We start from the raw sequence: 12,990 nt of genomic DNA on the forward strand, positions 1-12,990 counted from the left end.
CGGAATGGGGTCCATTCCATCAGCCTTGAAGAGACATGTGGCCGGGCCGACCAGGCCCCGACGGGGGGAATCGAAAAAACCCCGAAGGGCCACCAGAGCTCTTCAAAAGTCGGTGTCGATCTGTTATAACTAACCCGATACCGAACGCAAACAATACCGATGATTTTTCCGAGATTCTAACTAACTTTCCGACCCGAAACACGGAGCGAAAAGGAACATGTCCGAACCCGGTGGTGAAAAAAAACAATCTAAGATGGAGTCGACGCCCATGCGCAATGGGAGGAGTCCCTCGATCTCGTGACTCGAAAAGACTTCTTCGAAGAAAAACAACTTGTAACACTCCAGGCCCAACACCAGATGGCGGGATGTGCACAGCATGTGTATCTGCAGCTACACATGCCACAGAACATACAAGTTTGAACAGCATTACCATATCACAAATATTACCTCAACTGCAGACAGTTCCCTTCCCAGTAAACTGGCAGCCAAAGGGTTTATGCAACAGGGGTTTGGGTCTACTTGTATGAAGGGCAAAATAAAAATGAAAACTTGTTATCTTTGAACCCAAACAACATGTCCTGGGTGTTGGGCTATGGGAATTCCACATCCCTCCCTGTAAGACTACAAGTGCAGCACTTTGTAGAGATGAATGGCCGGTCAGAGTTTTCTGGTAGGCCTCATAGGCAGAATAGTGAATCTGCTGAAACCTTTGTTAGCAATCTGAGAGGAATCACAGATATTTTGGGGGCGGGGGGAATTGTGAGAAAGTTGGACTTTTCAGTAGTATAAGACGCCACTGATTATCATGTCTAATTAGACGCTCTCATATATTTGATTTTTGCTAAATGTCATGACTAGATTAAACAGATTATCAACAACGGAATGAATGGTGGGGAGCTCCATATACACACTTCTAATCCAAAATTAATAATTTTGGAAGTGCCAAACAGGTGAGATTCCATGGATGGATGGGTACTTGCATTCCTCTAACCCTCTAGGCAGTTTATGGCTGGATGGGCAATATTCAATTAAATCTTTCAATGATGACAACTTCTAACAAGCCCAACAGCTATGACAATTATCTCCCATAGCCTTCCCTTGTTCCTCACTGGAGGTTAGAAATAGTAGTCAGCACATTTATTCACTCTCTCATTGAGTTGGGGAATTCAGTGTACCCGTTGATAGCAAAAAAAAAAAAACATGGTGAGGTTGCAAAGCATGCAGAATGACGCAACTAAAACCTTGCTAGTTCTTAGGATGTTTTGTCATGTTTATAGGGCTATAAGGCACCAGCAGGGGTTGCCTACACAAATAATTAATTTCTATGCAGTCTACATCAGGCACAAGCTCGGCTATGGATCAGGTCCCATGTTTTTGACAATTATGTTTATAAGTGCTGCCCATAAGCAGCCCCAATATTGCCTTTTAAGTATTTGCTATCAGTGCCCAGAATAAAACTTAAGAAATAGGGAGGCAGACCTATGAAGCACAAGAGCAGTGCAATGGAATAGCTCAGAATACTAACTAGCCACACTACTTTTCTGAAGAAGTTAAAAACTTGAATGTACTGACCCTGACAAAGAAGACAGACTGTGTTCTTAGGTGGGTGACACTCAAAACACAGCCTTATTTGTCAATAGCATGAAAACACCCAGTTCTAGGTGAATGATGCATTTTATGTATATATGTTAATAATAGTGACAAAATTAATATTAATAATGCTTACCTAGGAGCTACTGTGGTTGTCAGCGTAGTTGTTGTTGAGGGAGGCGAAAGTTCATTCCCAGAGGAAGCAATATTCACTAATCGGGCGATTGGCTTTCCCATTCTTGTAGCACTCGATGGGGACAAGTTCCTTCCTCCACGCGCTGGTATTGCCATTTTCAAGATGCCTTCTGGTGGGAGTGACACCCGCTCTAAAGATTTGTCCTCTGTTGGGCTGGTTACTTCTTCACTGCAAAATTCAGTTTTATCGTCCTCTATAACCACAATGTTTTTTGGCATTTCTTTAAACTGATACACAAGCCTTTGGCCTTCCACTTTTGCAAGAATTCCCCTTTGGTAATAGTATCTGTGGCATGAAAAACAAGGTTTCCTAAGTAGGTATGTAAAATAATAAGGAAGACACAGGCAAGGATTATCTGGTTCTTACAGCAATAGCAGCCCGTCTGTAAAACTGTACACTTGGGATCAAAGCAGAACTCAAGCACAGCCTCACACACTTTCTGAACAAGCACAGCTACTCACCCCCACAGATAACAGAATGCAGATTTAAACAACTTCAGTTATGACTTCATTCAGAATAGTAATGGGTCCAAACTTGCCAGTTTAATAAAAAAAATATAGCTTGCACTGATGGCAATGGACTGCACATTGCCCAGATGTGAATTTTCTTCACATAAAAATAATCAACTTTTTATTCACATAAATGAAACGAGACCCGACCATATATATATGAGCACCTATACAATTTTCCCTTTTTGCCCTTGTATGGAACAAAGATTGCCTTCGCTGATGGCACTGTTCCTAAATAACTCACAATACCTGACTGGGGAGTGTACATAAAAAGGTCAGCATTGAGAAAATAATATTTAGCAAAAATATTTGTGTAAAATAGTATTCATATTTATTATTGAGACACAGAAAAAAAAACGTCTGGTATTCGTCCACTATAACAAACTATACCTTACGTTTTTTTTAAAGGAATATCACCAGATACAATTATCCTCTTCATCCTAAGAATGAATATGCTGTGTGCCGATCTTATTTTCACATGCCTACACACATCAAGGTTCCACAGAATTACAATGGTTTCAACGTCTATCCATCTCAAACTTTTCCTGCCATTACAAACAACGAGTCATGTGTGTTTGCCTTTTCCCTGTCTTTTTTGATGAAAATGTATTGTTGCAGTGATAATTACAAGTTTTCTTAGCTCCCACAGCCAACATGTATTTCGCACATCTGAACGTTTCATCAGGACTAAAGTGGGGAAACTCAGGGACTTATTATCCTCATCAATGTCAGTTTTGAGTCATGCTCACAGTTAGATAAATTAATGTTATTTTTCAGAATCTATCAAAATAGAAATATTGCCACCAGTCCAAGCAAAGCCCGAATTAGAAGTAAAGTCATATCACATCGTTAGTCACGCTCTTGCCATAATTTAATGATGCAAGTCCTGAAAATAGATAAACCTGATCAGCCGGTTCATTAATCTAATGATTTTCACTAGTGTAATTGGTTTTAATGGATGTATATCATATGTTTGTTTTCTATTTTGTAACAATAAATTAGAATAATATTTTACACAAATATTTGAAAAATATTCTTCTAGTAATACTACTCTATTTACAGATAAATCTCACACTCAAATATTGTCAGTTATGATGCACAGACTATGCGGGTTCCTGGTCTGTTTGGGTTGAGTACGGCAGGGCCACGAAAAACTCCAATTAATCCAAATTAGTTTTTTCTTGTCATGGTTCTCAGACAGTTCCATTTTAAGAACTCAGGCACACATTGCATTTAAAAAATCCTGCTTTATTTGGTAAGGGAAGCCTCATGTCGCTATCGGTGGTAAAAAGGCAATATTCATACAGATGTGTGTGACTAACAATTGCATAGATTATAATTCTCAGAAAATGAGCAGTGGTGGGTCTTTCTAGCGTGGCAGTCAAATACTATGATGCATTTACTATTGAAGTGATCACCCATTTAAGGTGCTCTCCCGACTGTGCTGTAACTAAAAAATTTGGAGCATTCAAAGAGAAAGGATGCAGTAGTCCTGATCAGATTTAGGTAAATCCCACTTTATGAGTCTAACCACTGCCTTTTGGCTAGTTTGCACTATAGAAATACCATATACATACATATAATACTCAACTAAAGCAAAACACAAGACAGAGATTTGTGTGTGACTGTTCCACTCAATACATGCAACCTTCTGAAAGACCAGAACAAGAAGAAACACTTACCTGTAATTATAAATTTGCTACATGAAGACTTGTCTATATGGACATTCTGGGCCTGATTCTAACTTTGGAGGACGGTGTTAAACCGTCCCAAAAGTGGCGGATATACCACCTACCGTATTACGAGTTCCATAGGATATAATGGACTCGTAATACGGTAGGTGGTATATCCGCCACTTTTGGGACGGTTTAACACTGTCCTCCAAAGTTAGAATCAGGCCCTCTGTGTATTGTTTGGTCATCTAGTATATGGGTCTTGAAATGTCCCTACTTTTTTTTTGCCTGCCAATCATAAGGTGAGTGCAGCCAGCCCTTATGATGTAAGGTACACACCAACAATGTCCCAGTGCACGGTTGCGTTCTTCAGATTCCTTTTTCCCTTTCTTGGTGAGGTGAACCGTCTTCAAGCTTATTATCAAATTAACCCAAAGAAGAGGGACTAATATGCTAAACCACACCTCCTTATGGGAAGGTGGGAGAATCACATGAAGTGTTAATACAAGTCTTCAAGATAGAAAACCGTTATAAGAAAGCCATCCTTTCCCTTTTGCAGTGTGAATCTTTTCTGGATTCACATGCTGCAGCCAGATTACATAGCAGTAAGCAAGGTGCAAGGTGGAGCTAAAGTGAGAGTGTTTGCAAATAAACGCTTCAATACATTCTGGCACACCTGACTCTTTTAGCATAGATAGTGTTTTCTGAAGGTGCGGACAGATGACCATGTGTCTGCCGTTATAGATGAATTGGCTATGAAGGCTAATGTGGCTCATTTCTACCTAGGAGTGTGCACCTTTGGTTTACTATCCAACATTTTCTCTGCTAGATTGTAGCATAATTGTATAGTTTGCACTATCCATCATGCAAAGGTTTTACCTGTTCTCCAGTTTGTGTAGCATTTACATTACTATTTATGTTTTCCAGTGTGCAAGCTTGCTATTACCAGCCAGTTGTCTAGGTAGGGGTACACATGTATCTTCTGCTTTCTCAAGCTCTGCAGTACACTTTGCAAACACTCCTGATGTTGACTTGTATACCAAATGCAAGCACCTTAAATTGGTAATGCATTTTTTTTTTCCACAAACCTGGGGTATTTCTTTGTGCTGGTTGTTCACTGGCATACAGGAGTAAGCATCCTTAAGGTCTATGGTCATTGTCATGTAGTCTCCATTCTTCATAGGTGAGATGACTTTTTGCAGTGTTATCTTGAACTTCAGTGTCTTTATTACCTTGTTCACGGAAATGAAGTCTATTGTGGGCCTCAATGTCAAATCCTGCTTTGGGATCAGGAAGATTACCCATTACACTCCCTGGTTGTTTACCCATCTTGGCACCTTCTCTATCACCCCTTTTTCAGTAGGTCTTCCTTCTCTCATTGCAAACAAGGAAAAATTCTAATACAGGGGCATATATTCTAGCTCTCCTCACTATGCACACTTTATAAAGCTGAGCATCAAGTTGTCAGAAGTAATTTCTTTCCAATTTTGAGGAAACCTTCCAGTCTGCCCCCTACAGTTGTTTGATGCCAGGAAGCCCTTTATTTGAAAAATATTTGGGGCCGGAGACCCTGATCCTCTGGTGGTCTTGCCTGTACCTCAAAAGGGCTGCCTTGGTGTCATAGGATATGCCACTGCTTGCTTGTGCTCAGGCTACTGGCTAGCTGTGTATTTGGTTTTGTTGAGTGCTGGGCTGAAATCCACCCCTCCACCAATTACTAGGTGTGGTAATTCTTTTGAAAATCTGTCACTCTGAAAAGACTTTCACAGTGAAAAGCATGTTAATTAGAGATGCCTATACTTCCTGGTTAAATTCAAAGACCCTCAAGCCTGGCATGCCTCCGGAGGGTAGTACCGGTGACTATGGGCCTGATTTAGAACTTGCCGTACAGGTTACATCCCATCCGCTGAAATCTAAATCCCATAGGCTATAATAAGATTCAGATTTCGGAGGATGGGATATCCATCACCGTTGTGATGGAGTAACCTGTCCACCAAGTTCTAAATCAGGCCTTATCGGCCTAGCTGAGTTGTCGGCTGCATCAATTCTGATTTTAGACATGTGTTGGTTATTGTCTTCCCTTTTCAGATGACAGCTTTTGCCATCTTGTACAGATTTGGGAGGTGTTTCATTAGCTCTTCTGCCTCCTCCCAATAAAGTTAAAGTTCAACAAGATATTTGCCAGTGTATGGTAGCGGGTCGCTCCATTTTCTTTCCTACCATCTCTAGTCCTTTAGGTAGAAGTGAATCAGTGGATAATGGGGCGTTAGTTATTTTTCTAGCAGTAGAGACTTTGATGGGGCCTTGTTTGGAGTGTGTGCATTTTAACTCCTCCTAGGTGTAACTGCTTCAGAAAAAGCATGTTCTCTAAATGCCTCTTTTCCTTGGTCTAACATGCTTCGCAACATACGTACGTACTGGTTTTATTTTTGTGCTAGAAGTAAGGTTTGAACTGAAACATGCTTCTGTTTGTTGTTCTTCCAAATGCATATATGTTTCAGCTGCACTTTTATAACTGAGTTATATATGGACATATCATCAGGATGATGGTCTTGCAGGATATAAGCAATGTCTTCCTCTGGCGAGTTTGCAGCCGGGTCCTGCCACTACCCACTTCTGCTGTTCCTAATGAGTAGCATGGTATGCTCCCAATGATATACCTCATAGAAGAGTTTTTGGTCTTCCTTTTTAAGTTCAGAAGTCGCTGGTAGCTCTAATTTTGTCTGCTCCTCTTCCTGGTTCCTACTACCTTCTTTTATTGAAGGGATTCTAAACCACCTTGAAGGATTTGTCAAACTCCATCTTCTTCTACTACAATAATGCCACTTAATCCCCAAATCAATGCTTTTTCTTTCTGACTTCAAGTACGCGTTCAGTATAGAGCCTCCAAGGACGTGGAGTTGTCTTTCTGGCTGAAGCCACCCCCTCCCAACCCAATTCCTTTTCCTTCATCTAATCTTAATACCCTTCTAGAGTCGGGTCAGAATCACAATGTTAATGCCCTACAGTGTCTTTGTGCTTTGCCCTCAGGATTACTTAATCTCTGTATTACCATAGAGCACTGTTGGTTTCAGCACCAAGGGTGTTTGAGGAGTCTGAGTCGGAGGGTTTCAGCTCAGTCCCACTGCAACCTCGAGACATTGCTGCCGTGTGTTTCGTTGTATACTCCAAGTCCCTTTGTGTCTTTTTCAGATCCTCCTCTTTTTCAAGGATGATGTAGGCCTTTGACATCAAACCCTTCTCCTGTGGTACATCAGTTTCCTCAAGTGTTACTTTATCAGTGGGCTATACCATATCCTTAAAGGATCCCTGCCCAATCAGTGACATCATTATTGCGCCAGGTGCCCATCTTTGTTTCTCCATTACTTTAAGAGCCTTAGAAGGAATCCCTTGCAGGCCTTAAACCTACTGGATTGTTTAGGCAAAGACTGCAAACTTTATTTTTCCCTTCTAGGTGAGCGTTTGGCAGCAAGTTTGAAGGCTATATCTTTTGCCTCCGAAAATCTTCCTATCCCCAACATTAAATTTTTTTACCTACGTGCGTGAAGACCAAATGAAAATATGTCTTCAGTCTTTTTCAGTTTCCCTCCATATCTGCTGTAGACTTCGAAGATTTTGTGCTGTGTTTTGGTGTTTTCCTTACTTTCCTCTGGCGCTTTCTCCATGTCCTACATGATCTACGATCTAGAGCTTTCAAACCTAACAACGCAAAAAAGAATCTGAATGCAGTAAAAATACACTGGGATATTGTGGGTGTACGCTTCCCATCACGGGAAGATAGCTATACCCACAGACTGGACGATGCCCAAAATAAAAAAATAAATACAAGAAACAGTGGTTTGGGGGGCTGCAAGTAGGACATTTCCAGACTCAGTCACTAGATGGCGGAATAATGCATTGCATAAATGAAAAGTAAACAGTATCAATACAAATCGATTTTTCAATCCTTGCAAAAGTTCTGTAAACTGTAGACATGGACATTTAGCAATTCAAAGACATCTTTCAGAAGAGTAACATAGTATTAAGACTGCTCAATTACATTCTCCCAATGCACAAATGGACAAAGCACTGTAGGGAAGCAGATGGTTTTAAAATCTTTGCTCTGCCAGCAAAAAGGGGAAAAGGAGAGTTAAGAGTTTGGGGGGGGGGGCGGGGTCCAAACAAAAATAGTATACTGACTGGCAAAAGAAGAACAATGTACTTAAAAAATATCTGACAAATAAAACAAATATTATATAGCTACTGTTACGCAGTAGACATCTGTTTGTGGCATATAGTTCTGTAGATTCACGTACTTTGCATTATCCTGTTATCTAGTGTTGGATCTGGGGTTGTTTATTTTTCGAAGATGTTTTTTGAGTCACACATCGTGACTCCTCCCATGTGCATCTACAGGCACACATGCCACTGCACATATATTACACTGAAAAAAATGAAAAGGTTAGAGGGACGTTATAGTTAGGTTGATCTTTTATCATAACATCCATTGCGCATGGACATAGACTCTATTGTTAGATTGTTTTCCCGCAGAGAGTGAAGAAAGGAGTGATAAGAGTATAGAAATATAAAGAGATGTCCATGCAAATGTAAATGTATATACATATGTACAAATGTAAAACTTAAACGACTACAGGATTCCGGGGAGGAGTGCATATGCATCTGCAGCAATACATGCCACGAATAGATGTACACTGGACAAGTGACATTTTCCGTTAGATGGCATGTGTAGCTGCAGATACAGATGCTATGCATAGACTACAAAGCAGTTAGTCCTCCCAAAAAAGCGGTGGCTGGCCTGTAGGAGCTGAAGTTGTTTGAAATAACGTTTTTAAGATAGCCTGGCCTACAGAGGCTTGTTGCTGTGACAACACATCAACACAATAGTGTTTTGAAAATGTCTGAGGGGTTGACCATATAGCTACTTTACATATGTCAACCATTGGAATGTTTCCTAAAAAAGCCATTGTTGCACCCTTTTTTCTAGTGGAATGTGCTTTAGGAGTGATCAAGAGTTGCCTTTTTGCTTTGATATAACAAGTTTGTATACATCTAACAATCCATATTGCTAATCCTTGTTTTGATATTGGATTGCCTGTATGTGGTTGTTGGAACGCAACACATAGTTGCTTTGTTTTCCTAAACTGTTTAGTTCTGTCTATGTAGTACATAAGAGCTCTTTTAAGATCTAGGTTATGAAGAGCTCTTTCTGCCACAGAATCTGGCTGTGGAAAGGAGATACTACTTTTGGTAGAAATGTTGGATTTCTTCCTAGTACAACCTTATGTTTGTGCACTTGGAAAAAAGGTTCCTCAAGAGTGAATGCTTGTATTTCACTAACTCTTCTTAAAGAAGTAATAGCTACAAGGAAGGCTACCTTCCATGTTAAAAATTGAATTGGCAAGAGTGTATGGGTTCAAAAGGTGGTCCCATGCGTCTGGTAAGTACAATATTAAAATTCCATGAAGGAACAGGTGGTATTCTGGGTGGAATAATGCATTTTAATCCTTCCATGAAGGCTTCGATAACTGGAAATCTGAGTAGAGAAGTATGTTGAATAGTTTGTAAGTATGCAAATATTGCAGTAAGGTGTATTTTAATGGATGAATAAGCCAAATTTGATTTTTGTAAATGAAGCAAATAGCATACAATATCTTGTATAAATCGTTTCCACTGATTTGTGTAGCACTGTCTAGCAGTAGGTTTTCGTGCTTGTTTAATTATTTATATACATTCTGATGGAAGATTTAAATAAACAAATTCTTTAATTTCAGGAGCAAAATTGCTAGATTGAGAGCATTGGGGGTGTGGATGCCTTTATTGACCTTTGTTTTGTGTTAACAAATCTAGTCTGTTTGGGAGTTTGGAGTGCGGTATTACAGATAGGTCTAATAGTATTGTGTACCAAGGTTGGCGTGCCCATTTTGGTGCAATGAGTATCATGTTGAGACATTTGACGTCATGTGTGGACTAGAAATGGAAGGAGTGGGAGAGGGGGAAAGCGTAAGCAAATATCCCTGGCCAATTGATCCATAGGGGATGGGTGTCTGGATGCAAAGTTTTGGCATTTTGCGTTTTCGCTTGTTGCGAATAGATCTGTGTGTGGTGTTCCCCATTTTCGAAAGTACTTTTGAAGTACTTGTGAGTGAATCTCCCATTTGTGCGTTTGTTGGTGATTTCTGCTGAGATCTGCCAACTGATTGTCTATTCCTGGAATGTATTGTGCTAGTAGATGAATTTGATTGTGAATAGCCGAGTTTCAAACTATTTGGGCTAGAAGAGACAGCTGAGATGAATGTGTCCCCCCTGTTGAGAGAATACATGGTTGTCATGTTGTCTGTTTTTATGACAACATTCTTCTGTTTGAGAAGAGGTTGAAACGCCTTTAAGGCAAGGAACACAGCTAATAATTCTAACTGGTTTATGTGTAGCTGTTTCTGTTTGACATCCCATTGACCTCGAATGGTTTGATTGTTTAGGTGAGCTCCCCAACCAATCAATGATACATCTGTTGTAATTATGGTCTAAGGCACAGGGTCTTGAAACAACCGCCCCTTCATTAAATTGATGGAATTCCACCATTGAAGGGACATATGTGTTTGGCAGTCCAACACTAGATCTTGTTGTTGACCGTGTGCTTGTGACCATTGTTGTGCATGGCGCTGTTGTAAGGGCCTCATGTTTAATCTTGCATGTGAGACTATTGCTATGCAAGATGCCATCATTCCTAGAATCTTCATGATAAATCTTACAGTGTGTTGTTGGTTTGGCTGTATGAGTGCTATTAAGTTTTGGAAAGCTTGTATTCTTTGTATATTTGGATACGCTAGAGCTAGTTAAGTATTTAGGTTAGCACCTAGATACGGAAAATGTCACTTACCTAGTGTACATCTGTTTGTGGTATGTAGTGCTGCAGATTCACATGCTGTGCATATATCGCCATCTAGTGATGGGCTTGGTGTTACAGGTTGTTTTTCTTCAAATAAGTCTTTTTTTGAGTCACGGGATAGAGGGACTCCTCCTCTTGGTGATAGTGTTCATGGACATCGAATCCTTTGTTAGATTGTTTTCCCACAAGAGGGTGAAAGTAAGGAGTGAAGAATTGTGTATGTACAAATATATATAAAGATGTCCATGCAATGTATATACATATTTATATGATTAAGTACTACAACGACTACAGGCTCCCGAGGAGGAGGGAGGGCGCCTGTGAATCTGCAGTATTACATGCCACAAACAGATGTACATTGGGTAAGTGACATTTTCCGTTCAATAGCATGTGTAGCTGCAGATACACATGATTTGCATAGACTGAAAAACAGTTCTCCTCCTGAGTAAGCGGTGGTTAGCCCGTAAGAGTAGAAGTAGTTTGAAATTGTGTTTTTAGCACTGCTTGACCAATATTCGCTTGTTGTCGATATAATACATCCACACAGTAGTGTTTTGTGAATGTGTGTGGTGTGGACCATGTGGCTACTTTGCATATGTCCGCCATTGGTATATTTCCTAAGAATGCCATTGAGGCACCCATTTTTCTAATGGAATGTGCTTTTAGAGTTACTAATAGATGCCTTTTTGCCTTGAGATAGCAGGTTTGTATACATTTTACAATCCATCTAGCTAATCCTTGCTTAGAAATAGAATTACTTTTATGAGGTTGTTGAAAAGCAAAAAAAAGTTGTTTCGTTTTTCTAAAGTCTTTTGTTCGGTCTACATAATACATTACAGCTCTTTTGAGATCAAGATGGGGAGAGCTCTTTCAGCAGCAGAACCTGGCTTTGGAAAGAAGACTGGCAATTCGACTGACATATGAAAGGGTGAAATCACTTTAGGTAAAAATTCTGGATTTATCGTAAGTGCTACTTTGTGTTTGTGTACTTGGAAGAATGGTTCTTCTAAAGTAAATGCTTGAATTTCACTTACTCTTCTCAAGGAGGTAATTGCTACCAAGAAAGCAACCTTCTATGAGAGATATTGAATAGCGCAAGAGTGCATGGGTTCAAATGGTGGACCCATAAGTCTTCTGAGCACAATATTAAGATTACATTCAGGAACTGGTGGTACTCTAGGTGGAATAACTTGTTTAAGCCTTCCATAAATGCTTTTATGACAGGAATTTTAAACAGAGAGGTATGTGGTCTGTTTTGGAGGTAGGCTAATAGTGCTGTTAAATTAATTTTAATAGATGAATAGGCAAGATTTGCTTTTTGGAAATAAAGCAAATAACACACAATATCCTGTACTGATGCTTTAAGTGGATCAATATTTTTAGGTTTGCAGTAATATACAAAACGTTTCCATTTATTTGCGTAGCACTGCCTGGGTGTCGGTTTACGTGCTTGTTTTAGAATGTCCACATATTCTAATGAAAGCTGTAGGTATCCAAATTCTAGGACCTCAGGAGCCAAATCGCCAAGCTGAGCACACTGGGATTAGGATGCCCGATTTGACCCATGGTCTGAGTTAACAGGTCTGGTCTGTTTGGAAGCATCTGATGTGGTTCTACTGACAGACCCAACAGTCTTGTGTACCAGTGTTGACATGCCCACGTGAGAGATATGAGTATCATAGTGAGGGAGGTGTGACGCATCTTGTTGACCAGAAATTGAATTAACAGGAGAGGTGCAAAAGCGTAAGCAAATATCCCTGACCATTGCCATTAGTTTGAGGGGGTGGTTATCTGGATGCGTAGTTTTGGCATTTTGCGTTTTAGATTGTTGTGAAAAGGTCTATGTTTGGTGTTCCCCACATCTGAAAGTAATATTGAATTACTTGTGGGTGAATCTCCCATTCGTGTATTTGTTGCTGCGCTCTGCTTAGAAGGTTCGCTAGCTGATTGTGTATCCCTGAGATGTATACCGCTAACAGGTGAATGTGATTGTAAATTGCCCATTTCCATATTGTTTGTGCTAGAAAGGACAATTGGGATGAGTGTGTCCCCCACTGTTTTTTCACATAATACATTGTTGTCATGTTGTCTGTCTTTATTAAGACTATTTTGTGTATGATCTGTGGTTGGAATGCT

The 12,990-nt window shown here is 40.0% G+C and overlaps 1 protein-coding gene across 6 annotated transcripts in view; it reads right to left on the minus strand.

The window, feature by feature from the left end:
- The window catches only part of ELF2 (E74 like ETS transcription factor 2), a 416,996-nt gene that overhangs the window by 21,560 nt on the left and 382,446 nt on the right, over positions 1–12,990 (minus strand). For 5 of the 6 annotated variants that reach the window (XM_069242240.1, XM_069242243.1, XM_069242256.1 and 2 more), the window contains one exon: positions 1,727–2,071. In XM_069242240.1, the coding sequence (XP_069098341.1) occupies positions 1,727–2,071 (345 nt within the window). The remainder of the gene's footprint in view (positions 1–1,726; positions 2,072–12,990) is intronic. The other variant, XM_069242249.1, reaches the window with a different exon arrangement.

The sequence above is a fragment of the Pleurodeles waltl genome, chromosome 1_2, assembly GCF_031143425.1.
Source record: "Pleurodeles waltl isolate 20211129_DDA chromosome 1_2, aPleWal1.hap1.20221129, whole genome shotgun sequence".
In the NCBI taxonomy this organism is placed as follows: domain Eukaryota; kingdom Metazoa; phylum Chordata; class Amphibia; order Caudata; family Salamandridae; genus Pleurodeles; species Pleurodeles waltl.